This window comes from Pelmatolapia mariae, linkage group LG12 (assembly GCF_036321145.2).
Source record: "Pelmatolapia mariae isolate MD_Pm_ZW linkage group LG12, Pm_UMD_F_2, whole genome shotgun sequence".
In the NCBI taxonomy this organism is placed as follows: Eukaryota; Metazoa; Chordata; class Actinopteri; order Cichliformes; family Cichlidae; genus Pelmatolapia; species Pelmatolapia mariae.
This window is the reverse complement of record NC_086237.1, coordinates 33,902,799-33,925,811: the sequence shown is the minus strand read 5'-3', so window position 1 is coordinate 33,925,811 and position 23,013 is coordinate 33,902,799. Positions and strand designations below refer to the sequence as shown.

At 38.7% G+C, this 23,013-nt stretch overlaps 2 protein-coding genes and 3 non-coding genes across 5 annotated transcripts; 2 read left to right on the top strand and 3 right to left on the bottom strand.

Annotated features, from left to right (window-relative positions):
* Positions 1-489: 489 nt before the first annotated feature.
* Positions 490-12,177, bottom strand: LOC134638766 (alpha-N-acetylneuraminate alpha-2,8-sialyltransferase ST8SIA3-like). Its single transcript, XM_063489640.1, has 4 exons — positions 11,663-12,177; positions 8,903-9,025; positions 7,901-8,458; positions 490-6,042 (listed from the first exon to the last, which is right to left on the bottom strand). Exons 1-4 carry the CDS (start codon positions 11,818-11,820, stop codon positions 5,760-5,762), a joined length of 1,122 nt encoding a protein of 373 aa, XP_063345710.1. The 5' UTR covers positions 11,821-12,177; the 3' UTR covers positions 490-5,759.
* Positions 12,178-12,510: 333 nt separating this feature from the next.
* On the bottom strand, positions 12,511-12,582 carry trnac-gca (transfer RNA cysteine (anticodon GCA)). Its single transcript has one exon. It is a non-coding gene; the product is annotated as a tRNA-Cys (tRNA).
* Positions 12,583-13,618: 1,036 nt separating this feature from the next.
* trnac-gca (transfer RNA cysteine (anticodon GCA)) lies at positions 13,619-13,690 on the top strand. The gene has a single exon. It is a non-coding gene; the product is annotated as a tRNA-Cys (tRNA).
* A 948-nt stretch (positions 13,691-14,638) lies between these two features.
* Positions 14,639-14,710, top strand: trnac-gca (transfer RNA cysteine (anticodon GCA)). The gene has a single exon. It is a non-coding gene; the product is annotated as a tRNA-Cys (tRNA).
* A 1,689-nt stretch (positions 14,711-16,399) lies between these two features.
* Positions 16,400-22,999, bottom strand: LOC134638496 (cyclin-G2-like). The gene is made up of 8 exons (XM_063489174.1): positions 22,822-22,999; positions 22,175-22,297; positions 21,913-22,050; positions 21,554-21,804; positions 21,344-21,422; positions 21,166-21,264; positions 19,646-19,848; positions 16,400-17,244 (listed from the first exon to the last, which is right to left on the bottom strand). Exons 2-8 carry the CDS (start codon positions 22,295-22,297, stop codon positions 17,133-17,135), a joined length of 1,005 nt encoding a protein of 334 aa, XP_063345244.1. The 5' UTR covers positions 22,822-22,999; the 3' UTR covers positions 16,400-17,132.
* Between the last annotated feature and the right edge of the window lie 14 nt (positions 23,000-23,013).

Sequence of the window (23,013 nt, the reverse complement as noted above, 5' to 3'; positions counted from 1 at the left end):
AGATTTTTGATTTACAAACTGTAAATCCCATTGTAGTCAGATTCAACACTGGGCTGGTAAGGTGTAGTTTTAAAAAGGTGTGATGGCAATGGTGAAAATACCCAGTGTGGGGCTTCACAAGAGGACTTCACTAGCCACTTACATACAGTCTGTGTGTCCTAAGCACCACTGCAAATCCACCCAGGAACGGTTGGAGGGTTAATAACAGTGTGAAATAGTCTATGCAATAAAACCTTTGAGCATTTAAGCATCTTGCAAATTGAGGAATCTTGCATGGAAGAGTAGTAAAAATGCAAGAAGCTGAAATTCGGGGACAATAAAAATGTCTCTATATGTAAAGTATATGTGACTTTATGTGTAGCCACTATTTCAAGCAGAATAAGATTTTTGTGTCTGCAAATATATTGCAAAGCCAGCAATTTCATTTAGTTTATGTAGTTGTTGTTAGTTTACTTTTTTAAAAAATTATTTTAATCTCCAAATGGGTCATACCAGAGAAAAATACTGTTTATTTGACACGTTGAGGCATTGATGGAAAGAATATGCAGGCACATAATGTATATTTATCATGGAATATAATCAAAAAACATTTACTGTAGGACATGGTTTCTTACTTGGATGATTGCTGTTGATCAAACAACCAGGATAGTACAGTCACTTACATGATTTATGACTTTTATACAACATGTACATAAGCAGCATAATGGAACAAAATCAGCATGCAGATCAAACACAAGTACAGAAATGTTAAAGGGTTGTTAAAGAACAAATCCTGTATAGTCCTCAATTTGGAATAAACACATTTAATGTTTAGGTAATGCACATCACTGTCTGGTCATTTAAACATACTGTAATGCACAAAAAAATTATATTACTCTGACTGGAATACAATCATCACAGAGTTTCTTGGCATCAGTATATTTTACACACATTCTGCACACTGATTTTAAATATTACAAGAAATTTTCTTAGAGGAGGAAATGCCCAGCAGTATACCACTGGATATTTCCAACAAATAACTCTGAAGGAGGACATTCATAGCTTTACAAAGAAATTCTATGAATGTACTTAATTAGGCAAATCTCTGCAAAACAGTGGCCATTAGGCAAGTGTCAGCCCTAAAAACCTCAAATGTTTGTGGGGTTACCCTAGTGTTCTGAAGCCAAAGTGCCTCAAACTTTGCCCCCTGCATCCAGCAGGGGGCGACTCCCTTGGCTGCAAAAAGACTTCCTGTCCTATTACATAGAAATATGGAAAAACACCCTTCGCTCCTTCAGTCTGTGACATTTATAAACATTTTTATCATTACTTAATCAACTCAATAGGTTAGTTTTGTAAGTCATGATCAGGATATTGCAAGTCTTTAGCCAATGAGCATACATGTCCTTAGTTTCTCAGCCAGATCCAGCCCTCACTTGCCACAGGCAGTCTCAAAACACCAAGGTGGTCATGGCGAAAACACTTAGCTTGAGGCTTCATATTCAGACTTTACAAATCAGTGGAGGTTTACAGGGTTGCCACTTCCATTTTTTTTTACTGTCTACTGCCGTTAGTTGTCATAGAGCTTTCACAAATCAGTTTCCATTATTTCTACTTTAAGCACATGGTCTTTGGTGTACCTACAAAACATTCAGTGAAGGGACTGCTTAAATTATTCTTACACGTCTATAACAATCAAAGTCCTAAAATTTGGCTGCCTTTTTACAAGATGTGCAGTTTCATGGTTGTTGCTTTTAATGTCGTGACTGCACTGTGATTTAAAGGTTAGACAAACAAGTTAACGATTTGAATTAGTTCATTTGAACAAGACGAAAGAACAGACACTACATATGGTAAATGTGCATGACTGCATTTCTCTGTGTGTTAAACCTCAGCCTAAGCTGGAATTTGCAACAAGGAGCACATGTTGCAGAGTCATGGGATGGTCATGTGGCCAGCTTTTATTGTTTGGGTCCAGTCTTCCTCAGCCCTATATCCACCAGTCTGTTTCAGTCTGGCACGATAAGGTGGACTGTTTAAGACCCCAGGACTATCTACAGTTATAAAAAATAAAGCTTGTTCATTTTTAAGTTGATCTGTAGAAGTTTGGTCCCATGTGGAATACAGCGTTCTTTTTTAGCCTTCAAACAGCTCTCATACAAAGACACCAGTGATATTCTTAAGGAATACACCACCAGGAATACAAACAATAGCAAATGACTAAATTTTACCCTTCAAAAAGGTTGTATAAAACTAGCCTAAAAGATCTGTTAGTGCCTCACATGCATTACCACTTAAATGTTTCATGCTGTTTGTACAAGATGCAATAAGCCATATAACATTCATTCATTTTATCTTGCATCACGAATATTGAATTTGATACAGTTACGGTAGGAATAAAGAACATTTCTTCAGTCAACAAAAGCTGTCTAATAAATAGTGAAGTTCAATCGTCGGCAGGGTATTTTGGACATAGTGGGAAACCTCAAGATCGGTTATTATTTTAAAAAGTTCTATTTCCTGATGTTTTAAGCCACACTTGAGCCATGATTTACATCACAAGGTGGTCCGAGTCTGGTAGCCCCTGGTCAAAAATGATTTTTGACATTTGTTTGTATGTTTAAACCAAGCTTGTGTTTACTAAGTGAGAATTTAAGCATACTTATTGAAGCATGTTGCATAAATATGTTGTTACTAAATAATAAATATCATAACCCACTCTCATGTAACTAGCTAGCTAACATTAGCTCCCTAATGTTTCCATTTAGACAGGAGAAAAAGAAACAATCTGAATGTGTAAACCTAAACTTACAAGATCTGAAATTATATCATGTAAAAGCAAAACTACATTCCACTAAACAGCATTAAGTAGGCTAGCATAATCAACTATGCACAACTCCCTTTAAGCTAACCAAGCTAACAGTGTGCTAACCACAAAACCGTTCAGATTTGGAAGATATGTTACAGCTCAATAATAAAGTCTTTACTAATGATGATTTGGGGTTTTTCTGTTTGGAAACGACCGACATTTTCACATATTTCCACAGGGTTGCTAGGTCAGTGCTTTCTATGTTGGCCTAGGACACCCTCGCAAAAGAGATTCTTAATCTCAAGAGTTCAATTCCTGGTACAGTTAAGGTAGACATACAACTTCCTCACTGAGCATTTTTTTTTAGCAGTTGGTTGGTTGCTCGTGAACACTTCAGGCATTTGGTTGTGTAGGTCAGCGGTCCCCAACCTTTTTTGCGCCATGGACCGGTTTATGGCCGACAATATTTTCACGGACCGGCCTTTCAGGGGTCGCGGATAAATACAACAAAATAAAACCAGTACTGGTACCAAAAAAAAAGAAGATTTATTCATAACACACGGGAAAAGACCCAGGGAAACCGAGTTAACGATAAAACCGATAAAAACCCTGAAAACCATAAATTCCATAAATCACACCCAAGCCACAACTATCGCGGCCAGGTACCAAACGACTCGGGGACCGGTCCGTGGCCCAGGGGTTGGGAACCGCTGGTGTAAGTAACCCTCTGAAGTATTTACCAAGTACTCATTTATCCACTGAGAAGTCAGCAGGGCTCCTGAACAGGGCTAATTAATCTTGTTTCACTAAAATCTCACCAATACTCTGGGAGTAAGTAGCAATCCACCACTGCACTGCACCACATTCAAGAGCAATTCACGCTGGTGCCCAATGGCTCCCAACAGAAATCCTTATATCAACACACAAACGCAAGCAAGAGAGTGTGAGGGAGAGAAGCAGAAGCCTCTTTTACTATTATTCTTGTCAGTTTGCAGGCAAACACTTGTTGTCAACCACAAACAATTATCACGTATCACTTAAAACCAACCAAAGTAACAATCCATGCACATCTGTGTTCCATTTTGCACATACCCATAGTCAATTTAGCGCACCCAGGCATCCACACACTCTACCCACTTATATAATAGGTACATTCATACTTTTAAATATTTCAGACTGTTTATTTAAAAACACCATGACTGACTATTTTTCATATAAGCTTTGATTTAGATACTTCACCTCACTCTCCTACTCCTTTCTGTAGTTTATATATGTATACATTTAACCCACTGTGGCAGCATCTTCTCACTGATATCTGACATAACAGAGCAGCAACTGGAACATAAAGTCTTAGTATTTCGCGTCATGGCGGACAGTCCGGCGTGACAATTTCTGATTAGGTAAAATACGTACACTCTTGGGTTTTATTGTGAACTATCATTTAAAATGCATATTTTTTAAATAATCAAAAAGGATCCCAAAACAGGCTAAATTTTGTTCACCTGTCCAACATAATTTTAACCATCAAGATTAAGCTTAAAACTGTGTGGAAACCCAATCTGGCAACACTGGTGCCTTTAACTGTGAAATAAATATTTTTACCTAATAACTTAGGTTTGATTAAGAGTGGTAAAAGAGCAGAAATAAATAGCTTGGCTCTTCTGAAGGATCATAAATTTTGGTTAGCAGATCTTTTAAAACTCACAAAATAGCATCTTGTATCTGCACGGGTAAATATTTTTAAACAATGTGTGAAAGATTTGCAGTTTTACAGAGTAGTTAGGTCAGGGATTACCATGTTTTGGGTTTGACCAGTGGCTTCCTGAGGTCCCAATTTAGTAAGCTAAGTTTTAAACTAACTTAGGTACGATATTCAGACTTGGTAATAGAATAGAATAAACCTAGAATAAACCTTTATTATCCCACAAATGAGAAATTTGGGATTTAATCGTGGATTTACAAAAAGATGGAGCTGTTGCTCCAGTCTGTCATGTATTTTGATAATATTTTAATTGTAAACATCGGTTCTTTTATACATGATGATAACAAAACTTGATGATCTCTTATCAGAAATTACTTGGCTAAATTTGATCCTAAATCAAGTAAGTTTGCCATTACATATATTTTCATTGTTACTGATGGAAAATTATCCTTGTAGTCTTGTTGGTAGATTTTGGAAATGTCTCATTTTCTCAACACCTACGTAATGAAGGCCGGTAACACGTTCTGCAGTTCTGATCTAATGATCACAAAACGCCTCTCCATGAATTTATGGCTTATTGTTGGAATGTTGATTATTATTCCAAAAATTTTGAAGTGGACAGTCAGGCTGTCTACAGAGAATAAAAGACACATATATTTATATAGAGTACAATCTTGTAAACAAATACCATCTTCTAGAGCAGTGCAGATTGTCTGACACCTCGTGGGGGAAAAGGCCTGAAAACAGGAACCACACCTCTCTGGAGGCATTAAATCTGATTACAAAAAACACTGATCTAACTCCTTCCCTGAGATTAGGCAGTGATTTCAGTGTACAGAATTGGTATACTGTTGTAAAGGTGATTAATCAATCTGTTTCAAGCAGAAGTGGAAATTTACTGCGTTCCCACAGCTGAATCCCCCGTGGACTCCAGTTAAAATAGACGTCTGTTTGGCTCAAACTATTTAGCCAGCAGTCATGCAAAGGAGAATAATGGAAGCAACTGAGCTGCATGAAAGCCCCTAACTGTGGTGCTGAACACAACATGTTGAATGAATAACAATGCTGGGATCTGCAGCTCGAGTGAGCCTGACATCTTCATGTAAAATTACAACGTGACACGAGTGTGTGTTTGCAGGATGATCATAAACTGCCTAAACACTTATCATGCTTATCATGTGTGCCACAACAGAAGTTTGAACTGAGCTAATGTATGTCTGTAATGGTCTCTGGAGTCACGTCTTAAACCATCCCGGACTCATCGAATGTCTAAGAGCAGTGCGTCAAGCTGAGTTTGATCACGCCTTCCCTGTGCAGCTTGTAGAGCAGCTTGAACTCGCTGGGCAGCTGGTGGGTTTCCTGCCACTTAGTAGTGAATTTGGTCCCTTTCTTGTCGTAGTAGTGGTACGGCAGATCCTTGCCTGTGTTGGGGTCCCAGCCAAAGGGCCAGAAGCCGTAGAGGTGGATCTCGTCACATATGGCTGAGGCCAGCGTGTACATGAGGATCCCAGTGCTGAGACGCTTGGGAGAGAGGTTTTTAGTCTTCCAGTATCTGAGAAGAAAACAAATAGATCACAAATTCACTTTATGTTGTCTGTTCAAGATTTTATCATGTAATGTACAGTTAAGCACATACATGTTTGGACGGTGATACAATTTTTGTGATTTTGTGTCTGTTCACCACCACAATGAGTTTTAAATCAAATAGTCAAGATGTGATGGAGGTGCAGATTTTCCATTTTAAATCAAGCGGTTTAACAAAAGTATTGATGTAACTAAAGTGCAACCAGTCATTCACCAACTAATTATAGGCCTAACTGTGTGGTCATGGTTTTAGTGTTTGCCACACTTTAAATAAAACTACCATGTTGGTGACACCAGGGTTTCAGAAATACTCCCACAATATTCCCACATTTACATCAGTCGGTGCTGTCATATCAATGCTTTCATATTAGCTGTGGATTAAATTGGTCTTTGTAATGCCTGTGGTTCAGTTTTACTTGTTACATATTAACAAGACATCCAATAAGTCTCTGATTTTTAGCTCATCTGGCCAAAGGACCGCGGCCAGGTGTCTTTCCATCTGTCCATTCATAGTTCATAATAATTATTACTCCTTCAAGATTACCACACAGGTTTTTGTGAGATTGCGCAATGATCAACAAATGGGCCTCCTTGAATGTGATCAAGGTCAAGGTCAAGGTCACATGCATTTTCAAAGAATCACTTACTTGCTCCCAGAGTATTGGTCACATTTTAGTGAAACAAGATTCATTTGTCCTGTTTAGGAGCCTCCCTGACTTCTCAGTGGATTTCAGTTCTCATTAGTTTGTGTAATATATCCAATCAATAACAACAAAACTTATAGGTTCTGTGCTTCACATATTACAATAACCTGTCAATTGTGATGGATCATGAGTCGGATGAGCTATTACATCACTGGCATTCCAGTTATTGTTATCCTGTTTTTTCCTTTTGCATGTGCATCCTGTGTTCCTGTGTGCACTTCTTTGTCTGCGTGAGTTTTGTCCTGGTCCCTCCTTCACTTATTTCTTGTTTTATTTTGAAGGTCATATCCTCAGGTGGTTGTCTGTGTGTGTGTTTCTTTTACTGCCTTCCTCTGTTCTTTTCCCAGCTTTGTTAGTGTCCCTTCACTCATACTGTGTATTTAGTTGCTGTCTTTCCTTTTGGTGTTAGTATGATTATAGTTTTTGCAAACCCTGTGTTTTCTCTGCTAGATTTCTGTGTTTGGGATTTATGTTATTTTCTCATTTTGAGATGTTTCTTCATGAATTTAAGTTGTTTTTAGGCTTTTTGGCTGCCAATAAAAGCAGCCTGTTTTATTTTGTTTTGTTTTTTCTTCTTCAGTGTGACATAAACCTCTCTGTTCAATCAATAAAGTTAGAAAGCATTTCTACACCTAACCGATAAACATTTCTCTGAGCAACAGGTGGAAAGCAGAAACTGGGTGACAAGGAATGTGAATATAAAGAGCTGCAGGAACCTGGAACTGATTGAGGATTTTGCATGACTGGTTGACCTGGGATTTTTCAGTGGATGTGTGGTTGCATGTTTGAAATAAGGAAATAAGGTCTTTGGTTAACAGAAGCTTTAGCTATTTTAACGTTGTGTCCCATAGTATAAAATGTAAAACTACAGACCTATGATAGGTCTATAGTCTACTGTCATTTGTTTATAGACTTACAGAACAGTAGTGCAGTACAGTAGCATGATAGTCTTTATAAGGTTGCAGTAAATTCCCAAAAAAGAAATGTTTCATTTTCTGTGATAATTAAAAAGCCTATGGAAAAATCACACTGGTTTCCAGGTTTGCCTAAAAAATCCTCCATCCCTGCAAAGCTCAACAGTTACCAGGTGAAGAAAACAGCAAATTATGAATCAGATCTTACTTGTTCACGTCGTGCATGATATTTCCTGGCCAGGCCAGTTCAATCTTCAGCTGTCCCTTGTGCTCCACAAAGAAATCCACCAAGGTCCGAGTTACTGTAGCTGAGGTATGAAGGAAGAAGGCAGGGATCCACAGGATGGCTCCCTCCAGTTTCTTTAGGTTGAGGAAGAAATTATTTCTGTCTTGAATGGTCAGCAGGTTATTGTAATACCTCTCCAGGATGCTGGGGTTAAAGGTGGTCAGGTTGGTCTTCTTGCCTACATCCTTGGAGTAGATGTCGGTGGGGGCAAAGTTGCAGCGGAAGACAAAATCGGCTTGGTCAATTTCAGGGCCACAGTGGCTGCCGGTGAGAATGCCGCTGTTTCCCACTACGGCACACATGCTGTAGTGCTTATTGAGGATGGGAGAGGTGTCGGGAAGCAGGGATTTGAAGTTGTTACTGATGGAGAAAACATACTTGTGGCTGGAGTAGTCAAAGTGCATCAGCTGGCCAACACGCACGCTGTTCTTCGTAAGGGAAAAGTTGTTGGGAATGTCGATGTAGTTGAAGATATCTTTCCTGAAAAAAAAAAGATGTTAAAAAAAAATCCAAAACCAATCACAGCGGCTACATCCCTTTTTTATTTACAGCACATGTTACAGGCACACACACACACACACACACACACACACACACATATGTATATATATATATATATATATATATATATATATATATATATATACACACACACATATTTCATGTTTACTGGTGTATTCCCTTTTTTCCCCACTGGCGATCATTTCATCATAAGTCTGTAGCAACAGTGACATATAACAAATATGAAAAATTAGACACACAAACAATTCACTTGTTGGTTTTGAATGTTGGTTGGACAACAGAAGCAAACAGAAGACAAAATGAAGAGGAAGGATGTTTTATGCTGTCTGATTTCCAGACCAGAAAATACTCAAGTTTCACAAAGAATACAAGCAGAATTCAGTTAGGAGTCAAATCTTTTACCTCTGCTGATAAAAAGCTGTCTTGTTGAACTTCCATTTGGACGGTTTTCCTTGGAGCTCTTCGTTTAGGGCATTAGTTAAGGGGATGAAGGAGGGGTCCAGGAAATTCATGGCGAACTGAGACCTGAAATTCATGTCCACAAAACATTGGAAGCTGAGTCATCATGCTATAACAGCAGCAGCTATACTGGCTGCTGTTTAGAAAGATCCAATCAGATCTGCTCCTGGCACACTTTGGTCAATCTGCTTTTCATATCAGCGACTCAAAAGACTTTAATGTTTAGAATAATTACAGCTAAAAATGTTCAAATGATTCAACTGTTTGTTTGTTTTTTCTCTTTAAAGATTAGAGAGGGAAAAATGAAAATATTTAGATATAGTTAAAACTTGGATTCATGTTAAGACTTAGGCACTAGTTTTGTATTAATAAAGGACACATGCAAATCACACTTAATACATTTTCATGCCCTTTATGTAAGTTACCTTGAGTTATTTTTCTGTGTACATAGTATATGGTCAACAAGTCCAGCACCTTGGACAGCTCTCTGTTTGATTTAAAGGAGGCATAAATGAGTTTAGACCCCTTTGGGTTTTTATTTATTTATTTATTTATTTTGTAGAGAGCCCCTAAAAACTACTATTAGTACTAATTGTAGCATATTTTATTATTATTTTCTGGAATTATCTTCTAATGGTTTATTTTGCTAACTTTTCTATTGACAGCAGTACAGGAAAGAATGAAAACAGGTTTTATGTCCAGTGTTGTTGATGTCATGATGTTACAGAGCGCTCACACACAGGCGTGGCTCGTGGCTTCTCAAGAATAATAAGACTTTTGTTGCTGCAGCAGAAAGAACACGAAGAGATAATTACATGACACAAATCAGTGATGCAGAATTAAAACACACTTTAACTGAAATACAACAAAACATTGCCATGACTTATAAAACTGATGTGCATTATTATTTTAGTTTGTTAAAAATTTCGATTCCTATTCTGATTAAATTGGGCTTCAGTGTTTGTTTATGATACGGCTCCAGATCCAGGTGACAGCAAGTCAAAAGGATGTTACCTGTCTATGTCCTGCAGCAGTCTGTATTCAGTTTGAATATTGCTATAAAATGATATGGATCAGTTTGTCTTTCATTCACTATAACATTTAAATTCACCAAAAATTATAAAGCTGTAGCTTCTGTTTACCCACATTCACATAACTAAGCAGTGTGTTGTCTTTTTGTCGACTGGGAATCCCCCGCTTTCTCTTATAAATAATAATTATATTATTATATTTTTGTCATTTTCCAGTTTCTATTTGAGTGAGGAGGATGGAGAGCGAGGGGGAGGACAGAGAGATCGTGCAAGAAAAGGAAAAAGGAGGGAGCAAATAGTCAAGGTAGCTGGAAAAACGAAAGTTATTTTTCATATGCAGTTTTTCGTGTATTTCATGGAAGCTGTTGTGCTTTCGAGTAGCACACTTAAAAAAGAGAGTTTGTATTGTATGAATTCAGAAACCTTTACATAAAACAACTCTATTATCAGTTTTTTTCGTGTGATTTTCTAGTGTCTGTACTGAATAATGATACTTTAAGTGCTTGATGATTTGGTGAACTGAAATAATGTTGTGCATGTTTCTCATCTTATCATCTTTCCCACAAGTGATTCTTTAACTCCGTTATTGAGTGTGTCATAAATCTCTGTGTGCAGGCAGGAGATTGGACCCAAAATGCAGGACTCACAACACACGGGGATGAACTCAAAATACAGCTTTATTTACTGACTCAAAGGAAAGATACAAAACTAAACTAGACTGGGAAAATATAAACTAAACTTCACCGAAAGGCACACAGCATGAGGGACGGCGCGATACGGAACATAGGGAGATTCTGACATAAATACACAGAAGGTAATGAGGGACGTGGGAACACACGGGGAGCACAGATGATGAGGGTTACACATAACAAGACAGGGACGACACGGAACTGACAATACTGACCCAAGACGCGGACCTTAAACGTAACACAGGAAGGACACAGAGACGCAGACAGGAGGGGGGAGAGAGAGCACGGGGAGATCACAGACATAACAGGCTGGGGAAACACGATAAACATGATGGAATAAAACACAAGGGGATAATGGCACAAGAATTCACAATTAAATAAACACAAACACACAAAGGGAGACAGAGGCCAAAGACATAAGGGGAAATCTAATCAACCATACTGAACAGACAACCTAGGGATCTTAAGAATGCAAATGAACTTAATACAGAATGTCAAAACTCACAAAACTCAAAACACTGGGTCAGAAATCCCGGTACCATGACAGACTGAGCCTTTGCCTGGGTTTGATAACTACAGAGTCCGCCTTAAAACGGGTGGATTCGATTGAAATCTGATCAATAACTCTAAATTATTCATTCTTAGACACTACACTTAGACACTATAAAGGTCATCCAATTAATTGGGTTGCTTTTGAAAGTAACGTTGTAATGTTTATTCAATTAAATTGAGGTTTGCAAATGTGAAAAGGATTGATTACATTTGGAAACAGCATACTCCATTAACATTAATTACAAGGTACTGCATGAATGACATTATGATTGGGAGCTGAGGCCCTCTTAAAGTTTGAACCTAGACAGCAAGTATATAGAAGGTAAAGTATGAAGTCTGGAGTCGTGCACAAAAGGCCACACTGTTTACATCAACTCAATTCTGCATCTGATCATCCATCCTCATTGTGATGAAAAAAAATTCTCACTCACCGAAAGCCTGCATGAAACATAATCCTCGGGCCTCCCATGTAGTATTTAGAGGAGGAGAAGAGGCTGTCTTTTCTCAGAGACACGTAGCTGATGAGGGATAAAATGAGCACGGCGACGCACAGAATAACCAAACCCAGGGCCTTGGCGATGCGGACCATCTTGGGAGCGTTTTCATTCCTTGTATGTAGCTGCAGCGAGGTGTTGGCCTGCGTTGTTATTCCCGGGTCTGCACAGCGCTGCCGCCCGTCTGAAAAGCACACATAAACTGGCGCTCATCGGCTCATATAATCGCGTAAAATGGACGGGTGGTGATTTTCTGCGGCTGCATGATAAGGATGCCGCTGCTCGGTCCGCGCTCATTCCTCTTCCTCTCCTCTGCGGCTCGAAACCATCCAGGCTGCCGGGTTAATCAAGGAGATGGGAGCAGAAATGCGTGTCAACACATCCCAGACAGCTCCACCGCAAGCCGCGTCCTTCAGCAGCACCAGCTGCACCAGCAGCATCACCACCTCCAATCCCACCCCCTCACGCTGATGCAGCTTTCGGCACAAAGAGACGCTTGTTCGGTAATCAGTTGAATGGGACTGACAGAAGATTTAAAAGTTCCGAGCATCAGTCTAATAAGTTAAGTCATGCGCACTGGAATTTAATCTCGATATCCAGGCAGGGCATACATTTTAGAATTGTAACTGTATTTTCGTTTTATGGAGTTTTCTTACTGTACAAGACTTTCTGGGCCACCAGTGCTACTCCATCAGTTCACTTACTCTGTACAGGTATTGCTGTCAGATGGTAAATGCCTAACAGCCTCTAAATAAATAGAGTAGACTGCAGCATGCATTTAACACAGGGGGTATCCGGACTTGAACCAGAGACCTCTTGATCTGCAGTCAAATGCTCTACCACTGAGCTATACCCCCTATTCCCTTTCATGTGCGTATATTGTTTGTTTATATACATATATACAGTTTATTCAGTTTAACGTATTCCTGTAGTACAAACCTGATACCGTCGATTTTGATTGTTTGTTAAAAGAGTAACACAAACAACAGCATCTGGATTTGAACTGGAGAAAATCTAATCTGCAGTGCTCTTCCACTGAGCTATCCCCCCCCTGTGTATGACTGCACACAGTGTGGAACTTGAGGTCTCATCTTTCAGTTGTTTTGCATTCTGATATTTAATCTCAACACTTAAGCTCAAGTGAAATGCAGGTAAAAGCTGAGTAATTTATTAGTGCGAAAACAGTCTGCGGTCATACAAATAAAGTTAATGGAATGGGTTTTATATATTGTGTTTTAACTGCTTGAATTTCCTCTGCACTCTCTTTGATACTTTTACTGTCTTTTGATGCTGAAATGTACGCAAAACAAAACTAAGCACAGGTCAGAATTTAGAACAAAAAATAAATGCTATAAAGTGTGAGAGGAGCAGATCACCTGCTTACATATCATCATATCCTTATTGTCACAATAAACAGGGGCGTAATTTCCAGAGGGGCTATGACCCCCCCAATAATCAGACCCAACCAATATAACCCCTCCAATAAAATTATGAATTATCTTGCATAAATAGGCTGTTAATAATCTGTTATTTAGACAGAAATCTTGACACTCCCAATGTTCAGCACAAAGTTACGGCAATGACAATAAAGCCCCGGCATGTCCTCCTTCTTCGGCCAGTGTTAGCACACTGGCACACTGTTGGACAACAGCTGACATTAAGAATTTTATCTGCCTTTCGGAGATGTTTTTACAGGTTGACTGGCAGGAAGGATTTACTTTTACTCTTTTATAGAGAGACCTCAATGCTATTAGATTAATGAATCTGCAGAGTGTGATTTTGTCATCTAGGCAGTCTTCTAAAAGAGGGCGTCTGGATTTGAACCAGATTTGAACTCTATAGTGTGTGCCTCTCAATGACTCTCTACAATAGCAGTGATTGTTAAGGCTTCAAGGGAGTATAGCTCAGTGGTAGAGCATTTGACTGCAGATCAAGAGGTCTCTGGTTCAAGTCCGGATGCCCCCTTTTTTTTTAATATCAGAATCGCGTTTATTGGCCATGTATATGTGCCATGTATCAATGTTTAACAAACAATCCAACTCGACAGTATCACGTTTGTACTACAGGAATTATATAGATAAATAGATTGATGCATATATAGTTTAAGCTGAAGAGTTCCCGTAGTACCAACCTGATACCATCGATTTTGATTGTTTCTTAAACAGCAACACAAACAACAAGGCATCTGGATTTGAACTGGAGACAATTTAATCTGCAGTGCTCTTCCACTGAGTTATCCCCCCTGTGTATGACTGCACACAGTGTGGAACTTGAGGTCTCATCTTTCAGTTGTGGTGCTCTGGGCTTGTTTTCTAATGCATTCTGATATTTAATCTCAACACTGAAGCTCAAATGAAAAGCAGGTAAAAGCTGAGTAATTTATTAGGGTGAAAACAATCTGCGGTCATACAAATAAAGTTAAGGGAATGGGTTTCATATATTGGGTTTTAACTGCTTGAATTTCCTTTACTGTCTTTTTGATGCTGAAATGTATACAAAACAAAAGCAAGCGCAGGCCAGAATTTAGAACAAAAAATAAATGCTAAAAAGTGTGAGAGGAGCAGATCACCTGCTTATCATCATATCCTTATTGTCACAATAAAGCCCCGGCACGTCCTGCTTCTTTGGCCAGTGTTAGCACACTGGCGGACAACAGCTGACATTAAGAATTTTATCTGCCTTTCAGATATGTTTTTGCAGGTTGACTGGCAGGAAGGATTTACTTTTACTCTTTTATAGAGAGACCTCAATGCTATTAGATTAATGAATCTGCAGAGTGTGATTTTGTCATCTAGGCAGTCTTCTAAAGGAGGGCGTCTGGATTTGAACCAGATTTGAACTCTTGATCTGCAGTGAGCTATAGTGTGTGCCTCTCAATGACTCTCTACAATAGCAGTGATCAACAGGGCTTTTGGGGGTATAGCTCAGTGGTAGAGCATTTGACTGCAGATCAAGAGGTCTCCGGTTCAAGTCCGGATGCCCCCTTTTTTTTTTTTATATCAGAATCAGAATTGCGTTTATTGGCCATGTATATGCGCCATGTATCACTGTTTAACAAACAATCAAACTTGACAGTATCACGTTTGTACTACAGGAACTATATAGATAAATAGATAGATAGATATAGATATATAGTTTAAGCTAAAGAGTTCCTGTAGTACAAACCTAAAACTTAAAAAGTGATATAAAAAAGGAGACAACCGGATTTGAACCGGAGATCTCGTGACCTGGAGTCAAATGCTCTACCACTAAGCTATACCCCCTACAACAAGCAGCTCTGCATCATTAACACTGATTCTCAAGAGATCTACAGTTGAACACTACCACTGAGCTTTACCACTGTAATCTTGACACTGAGGCTCAAGTGAAAAGAAAGTAAAATCCAAGTGATTTATTTGACTAATAACAGTCTAGGTCTATACATAAGTAGTAAATAGCATGGGTTTCATACTATTTGAAGCTCCTCAAGGTACATACTTCTAAAATTAATCTTAAATTACTTTTAACGTCAGTGGTACGAAGGACAAAACTCCATGTATCAAATCAAGCTTTAAAGAACATAATTCTAAATTTGGAGGTTTTAAGTAAATAAGTACTTAACACCAACATTTGGGTAAGTAAATCCCAAATGTTTATTCTGTTCATCTGGACGTAGCGTTTTCTTCAGTCTCAGCTGACTGCAGGTGTCCCCAACCTTATAAACAGTACCTTTGCACAATGACTGAAACTAGCTGTGAGGTCACTTTCTTGATCATTCTGTGGGCTAGTTTCAGTCATGTCAGATGAACAGAATTAACTTTTTGGGGTGCTCAGGGTAAGTTTTGTAATGCAATATTATTTATAACAGATATATTATAAATATATCATCAAGGCAAATTACTCATTGCCACAGATTATTTTCCACAGCAACATCTATTTCATTTGAAGAAGGGGGCATCTGGATTTGAATCGGAGACCGCTTGATCTGCAGTCAAATGCTCTACCACTGAGCTATACGCCCTTTCTGAGAAGGTCATACTACACTATGGAATCTGAAGGCATCACTTGATTCTGTGACACAAAACACAGTAAACACGGGTAAAAATATTGAAAAAAGAAAAAAAAAAAAAGCTAAAAATACAGAAAACTCCCCTCAAGGGCCGTGATTCCACTTTTAAACACGCAAATAAACAAACCAGCAGTTCAGGGTTATGTCTAAATTTGGACAATACTGAGCCTGTTCCTGGTGTAGAAACTTCACATCCACATTAGACAAATATGTAGAACTGCTTTCTTTCAATATTCTTAAAATTAATTTTAAAATCTTAATTAAAACCCTTTTTCTCAGTCCTTCAGTTATCTGCCACTTCTCCATGTCATGTGTTGCATGTCTATTCTCTCCTATAGCTTTGTTCTTCTATTTTGTCTCTTCTCTTTCCCCTCACCTACTAGCCCAAGACAGCAGCTCTCTTCCTGTTAAAAGAGTTCTTCTTCCCCACTGTCGGAAAGTGCTGCTCAAAGGTGATCATTTGAATGTTGGGTTGGGGGATTTTTTTTGCCATTGTAAGGTTTGTAGGGTCTTTATAATACACTTTGAGACAAAAAAAAAATCTAACTGAATTAATCTTAGAGGTTAAATTGACAGGAATTGTACAAAACCTCAAAAAGTAAGAAAATAAAAACAGAACAAAACACTTAAAAAGTATTTTTTTTAATTGGAGGGATTATTACTGACCTTCCAACATATTTCACATTATATCTTAATACAATACACATTAAGCACCATGTTTTTTTCTTATTTTTTTTACATGTTATGTACATTTTTTTAAAACTTTTTTTTTTTCAGTAAGCTTATCTTGGTAAACATGAAAAACATTCACTGTCACATATTAAAAATCATCCATGCATTTACAGGCTGGTATTTTCCCACCACAACGTCATATATTTCACATTAGAATAACATTTGTTAGTTAGCACACTGACATCTGCAGAATACTGTGAGTATGTGTGGCATATAATATATATTAAGAAACAATAAAAGGATGTGGATGTGCTAGTGTGTTAGCTGGTACTCAACAGTGAAGGTGTCTAATTACTGACATCCTAAAGTTGTTACTTGTGCCTCACTAGTTTTCCTGGAATGTGTCGAGTTTAGACACAAACAGAAGACATTCACATGTATTGCCATTGAGCTGCCGAGATATTGCAAATTTCGATTTTGCACTATTATGATATGTTTTTGTTTTTTAGTTTGTTTTACATCAGAATAACAGTAAAATGAATTAACACAGGCACTTAATAATCCAAACCCGTCACTTGGCATACATACGATACACGATACACAAGTGAAACACACAGGTCTGCCCTGATATCTGTTACAGTTCAGGGGACAAATACACATCTGGTGTTACTGCACAACTGGGAGTCGTTATTCTCTGCAGTTGAGAAAAGTGGAAGGGAAGAAGGCTCCTTCACCGTCGCTTCCTAACGAGCCGCATGGGCTGTCTTCTCCGCAGCTCATGTCCTCACAGGAGTCCTCGCTATGAGACAAGAGAGCATTAATACTCAATGCTTCCTTTGTTTAATCGTTACAACCCTACTTACAGTCATTTTGAATGGGATTTAAGCAAAGTCCCACTTGAAACAGCACCAGCACCGTTATTTTCATAGCATTTTCCAAATTGACTTTGATTTCATTGGTTACTGCTGGATAAAATCTTAATCTTGAACAGAATCTGTTATGTCTGATAGAAAAACACCTAGAAGGTTTCCTGATTTGACCTAAAATAAGGTTTTAAACAAGCAGCAACCTCCACAGCAGAAAAACTGCAGTGCCTCTCGTGGCTGCGTGAAGCTGATGGTGGAATTAAGGGTGTGGCTGCTTCGCATAATAGGACAGTGTCCCATCACAAGCAGCTTTAGCCAATCGCTCTGCCTCACTTTGGGTAATGTGACTCAGTGAAGTGGAGTCTTCACTGTTCAATTTTAGTGAGTGATGTTCTACGTTTGCCAGTCAGATAAAGCAATTCCAGAAAGTTGAATCTGTTCATCTGGACGTAATGTTTTCTGACGCTGTGTCCAGATGAACAGATTCAACTTTCTGGGACTATGTTTTATCATATTTGTAGGTGACCTTCTACTAATAATAAGATTTTTGGGTGTGTGTTTCTGTCTACAGTTTGTAGATGTAGCTTCCCTGCTAGTGTGAGCAAAAAACATTAAAAAAGGAATAAAAGATAAAACATATTTGATACAGCGGTTGCCAAAACCCTTAGAATTCAGGTTCAAAATGCAGAGTCCTAACTCACAGAGTAAAGTTAGTCTTTGTTTTTATTTTCCTCTGGAAGTTTCTACATTTCTACCACCATCTTTGCTCTCCGAGAGCCACGCCTCACTCTTTTAATGTCTCTGGTTTTGGTTTAGTAGTGAAATCAACTAAGGGAATAATGAATCCAGAGTCCTATTAATGCTAACCATAACCTAATTGAAAGTGTAGAATTAAAGAAATTAGTTTACTGCTGAACTGTATATAACCATCATCCTTATCATTACATTAATTATCATTTCATCAAAGCATTTATTGAAGCTGTTGGCATTATGTTATAATTTGTATTACAGGGGTTATCATAATCAAATATTAACATGTTTATGACAGGTGCAGTTATAACCACTTTAAAATGATTGAGTTAAATATATATATCAAAACTCATATGCTGAGTATATTGTTACAGTAAAATAGTAGCTGAGCAAAGGCCTGAATGTATTCAGCTTCTTGGGGCATTTGAGTTTGCCTAGTTACAGGTGACACAAGGAGGACAAGTCCATGGGGACCTCAAAGGCCTGAGATCATCACCATATTTGGATGGATGCCAGAAAGGGGAACTTCTGTGTATGCAGTTATCTCTTAAAATTGATCAGTGTCTGTAAAAGAGGCAAATAATGTTCTGTACATGCAAATTATGTGACTGTAAACGCAAGAAGGGGCGTTACAATACCCTGATGTTATAAAAGCAATCTAGAGTGTATTTTGGGTAGAGATGTACAACTGTTTTGCAGTTTACACCTCTCCACGCTGCGTGCATTAAAATCAATTGTTTGAACGACCTCTTCTGGACTATCATTGTTTTACTCTCATTCTCAATTTCGAACCCGTAACAAAAGTTAATTGAGAATAATTTTGTCTTCAGCACATATTTAACCAATCATTTTTACAATTCTGCTGTAAAATTGGAACTTGAAAAATGACGTTTTGGCTTTTCTTAAGCCATTTTTACACAGCGGTTCTGCAGGCTCTAACTTGCTGGATCTTGAAAACACACACACACACACACAAAGTATGCATGTTAGTACTGATATGTGAAGGACAGATTTGTGTTATCTGAATGCAGCTTTACAGACCCTCTTACAAAGTAAATACAATAAGCATGTGTGGAGGCTAGGTGGAAAAATAAAAGGTGAATCTATTTTTTCACCTGCTGATCCATCTTATCATCACTTTTTAATACAGTTGCATCCATAGAGCACACATCTCTTTTTTAGGGCATGTTTTATTGTGAGCATTGTGTGTCAAATTATGTAAACTAGAGCCAGTCAATATGCAGGACAGAGGATCAAAGGATAAACATAGCAGTCTAACATAAACTGGGGCACTGTATCCTAGTATAAAGTCCGTGCGATGTTAGATTGCACTGATATGAGAAGAGATCGGCTAAAACTCCTAAGCGTTCATTGCTATCGACTGTGCCGTTTCCTGTAGCTACCTCTTCTAAACCACCCAGAGTATTTCCATTAATGTGAATGCATTTGCTGTGTGCTACACATGAGCTGTGGAAAATATTCTGACCTGATTTTACCAAAATTATCCCATTTAGTTTACCAAGGAGACCAGCACACCCGAGAAACAATTATACGCAAAGAAAGTAGAAAAGATTAACTATTAACCTCTCGCTTTCATCCCAGCTCCTCTCGGGAATAGTTGGCAGACCGGGCACACTGAAGTGACTAGTTTGGAGATTCTGAGCCGTCCTCCTTGACACAATCCAAACAAGCTTTTTGTTGTCTGGTTTGCTGCATTCGCTCGAGCGGTACTCCACCATGCACTTGGCCACATGTTCCTTCCAGTGGAGTAGCTCACTGTCACTGATCTGAAGAGAAGAAGAAAAACAGGAAACATCTGAGAGGTTGCAAACAGGAATGGCCTTAAAATATATATTTTTTAACAGTTTTCCCATGCACTCTACATGCATTTGGCCAGGCAACAATAAGTAATTTTACACATTTTACAGTCGCCGCGGGATTACACCGGCCAAACTGCAAACAAGTTTTCCGAACACAATTATCTTTAAAAATATAACAGGCTACGTTTACACACCAGATGCAGGTGCTTCATCTGGGGGAGTAACATTTACTCTTGACTTTTGTTTATAGGTTAGACTTTTAGGTTAGACTGGATTTTTAAGGGTTTTAAAAACATATTAGTGGTCACCATGTCTGCTGTGAAACATTGAGAGGGGGCACTGTATTACCTGTGCACTCTTACTCATTTTTTATTTATAGAAATCAAAAATATTAATAAACAACAATAACCAGTAACCCACAACCAACTCTCTTTAGCTCTTTTCTGATGCTAAAAATTACACATTGACAAGATTACACTGCCAAGAGGCCTGCTAGATAATGGTAGTTATTTAGCCAGGTAGCATAACAGCAGATGTGTATAGTACATATGCCAAAATACCAACGATTAAGGGAGAAACTTTGTCTGCTGCTTGTAAATTTTTCAGTTTTAATAAAAATTAGACTTGTTTTGCAGTTATTTCTCGTCGCACCGTTTCTGTTTGGACTTTCATGCTGAGTGGGGTGAGGCAGCACCTCCAAACACAGGGATAGGTGAAACAAAGACATGTTTTTGGCTGGAGACAGAAAAGTTGGTGCCAAAATGGTTGGAAGAAAAAGTCTAAATATAAATAGCTTCAAATCCTCATTTCACAACTGTGATAAGATTACAGTGAAACTGCCAAAACAATAAAAACCACAACATCAGGGATGTGGAAGCTCATCTGGCTCCATCACAATTCCCGAGTTACTGCCCATTGAAAGAAAAAGAAAGAAAGAAAAGAATTACAAATGTGACCTTGACCTTGGGCAAAAGTCGGGTGAAGACGCATTAGGTGATAATTATGTGCAAGTCTGATTAAATAATGACCAATACTGTAGCAGGAGTCGCAATTCTTGTGAATTGTGAACAGATGCATGGATGGATGACGGTCTCCTGACTCATAAGTACATTAGACCTTCAGCTCGATGAGCTAAAATATCATCAAACAAAATTTTTCTTATGAAAAGTACACTATAAAAACTAAAAACTAAATTGATAATACCCTTGTTACTAATATATTATGATGGAATAATACTGACTGTTTGAGAGAGGATTTAGCTGTCGCACCCTATTCTCTTTATACCTTTACATGTCTTTGGAACTGCTGGACAGTCTTCAGCAACATGACTGACTGGAGGGCTTCAAACTCCTGAGCAATGAGGGCCAGCGCCAGCACGGATGGCTGTGAAGAGGAATAGATTAATTAGTCCTGATACTCCAAACTAATGCTGCTATGCTGTGAAAGTGTCACCTTGTCTTACTTTTGCTTTAGAGAAAACAAGCCGGCATAAGCAGGCTTTTAGCTGGGCTTCCAGTCTCCCAATGCTTGGGATCTCCTCCCTTAAAATATAGAGGGAATCCTAATGTGATCTGCTAGTACAAGCCTCAGTCAGCAGTAACTATTTAACCAGCTCCAATCAGTCTGGAGCAGCATTAGCAACAAGAAAAAGTAAATACAAAAAAATATTTACCTTCCAGCAGACAGGGATGTGAAGGCTGAGTAGTAGAGGTGTAGAAAGGTTAAGGCTGTCACTGCTTTGGGCTCCACACTGAGCTTCTCCGAGATGATCTTCTCCATACGACACAGGTCTGACACGGTGAACTTGCTTTGGCTGATGCGAATAAGCTCATGAGTGGGTGAGACATTGCTTTCCTCCTCAACCATTTTGGCAGCAATGTGAAGACAGCAAACTCCAATACAGGGCAAATGCTTAGGCTGCACCTATCATCAACAGAAATTAGCCAAAATCCAATGAATCAAAGTCAAAGGAGACTAAAGGACATTAAACATGCACAGTTGCAGTCTTGGTGTTTAACTTGGAATTCTTACTTTCATAATGGTGAGAAATCTATCAAGTAAATTGACAGCTTGAACAAAAGTTTGGGTGCAGTAGCCAAAGAAGCTGGTCAGGCTCCACAGTTCTTCCACTCTGGTGTCTCTGCATTTTGCAGATACTCCGCTGTGATTCTACAAATGTACCACTATATATTAGAAAGGCATCACTGAAAATAGCAGTCATTTTAGCAAACACATATGCCTGCAAACACAGCTAAAAAAACCCCACAAAAACAAAAGTAGGTCAGTGGGCTACCTCTGTGGAGGCAGACTCCATCAACTTCAGGCCAGTCTCCCTGGGAAGAAAGTTGTACTCTGTCGCACAGCATGACTTTAACTCTTTCAAGAGCAAACTGTCAACGTCCTGAAGATCCCTCATCTGGAAAACAACACGGTGTAATATTTGTTTCTTATTTTCCATTAAAATCCAAGAGACTGTCAGAGTAACCCTATGTTAACTGTAACTGTTGCCTCCTAAACCACACCTACAGGCTGTCCGGTATCCCTACGAAAAAATAAATAAATAAATAAATAATCTGGTATATAACCTGACGATCGTTACAATATTATACGTGATTTATTAAGTGAATGCATAAAATATGCCGAAGCACAACTACTAAACCACCAAATCTAAGTAGATGTAGATATTTGAGCTAAATGACCACTGACCTGAAACTAGGTCACCGAGCTAATCCAAACAGGGAGATGATTCCATATTACAGAAGGGGCTGAGTTAATAGAACTAGGCCATTACCTTCTATTGGGTTTTAGAAATTGTGTTTTGAAAAACAAAAACATTTATAATTGCCCCAAAAAAAACAAAAAACATTCGGGGGGCGTCACCCACACAAAGTACTCCAGTGTAAGCTAACTTAGCTAGCGCTAATCAAGCAGTCGTTTTACCTTGCCCAGGAGCGGAAGGCGTACTGGATAGTAACAGCTCCGTGACTTCAATTCAGATTTCACTCCTCCATGTTTCCATTTTGATTGTCATGATTGATGGGAAATAATAAAATAAGACCTCGATCACCGTCGAAGAGCGACGACCCCCTCCCCGCCGCCCGTAATAAACAAGCAGCTCCGGACCTGCTGGGG

Excerpts from the sequence above, each read along its gene's own strand:
- LOC134638496 (XM_063489174.1), bottom strand. The coding sequence starts at position 22,297 with ATGAGGGATCTTCAGGACGTTGACAGTTTGCTCTTGAAAGAGTTAAAG. Across the intron at positions 21,265-21,343 it reads TTGTTTTCTCTAAAGCAAAA|CCATCCGTGCTGGCGCTGGC; the intron begins GTAAGACAAGGT and ends TCCTCTTCACAG. Across the intron at positions 19,849-21,165 it reads AGTTCCAAAGACATGTAAAG|ATCAGTGACAGTGAGCTACT; the intron begins GTATAAAGAGAA and ends TCTTCTCTTCAG.
- LOC134638766 (XM_063489640.1), bottom strand. The coding sequence starts at position 11,820 with ATGGTCCGCATCGCCAAGGCCCTGGGTTTGGTTATTCTGTGCGTCGCC. Across the intron at positions 9,026-11,662 it reads ATGTTTCATGCAGGCTTTCG|GTCTCAGTTCGCCATGAATT; the intron begins GTGAGTGAGAAT and ends CATGAATTTCAG. Across the intron at positions 8,459-8,902 it reads ACAGCTTTTTATCAGCAGAG|GAAAGATATCTTCAACTACA; the intron begins GTAAAAGATTTG and ends TTTTTTTTTCAG.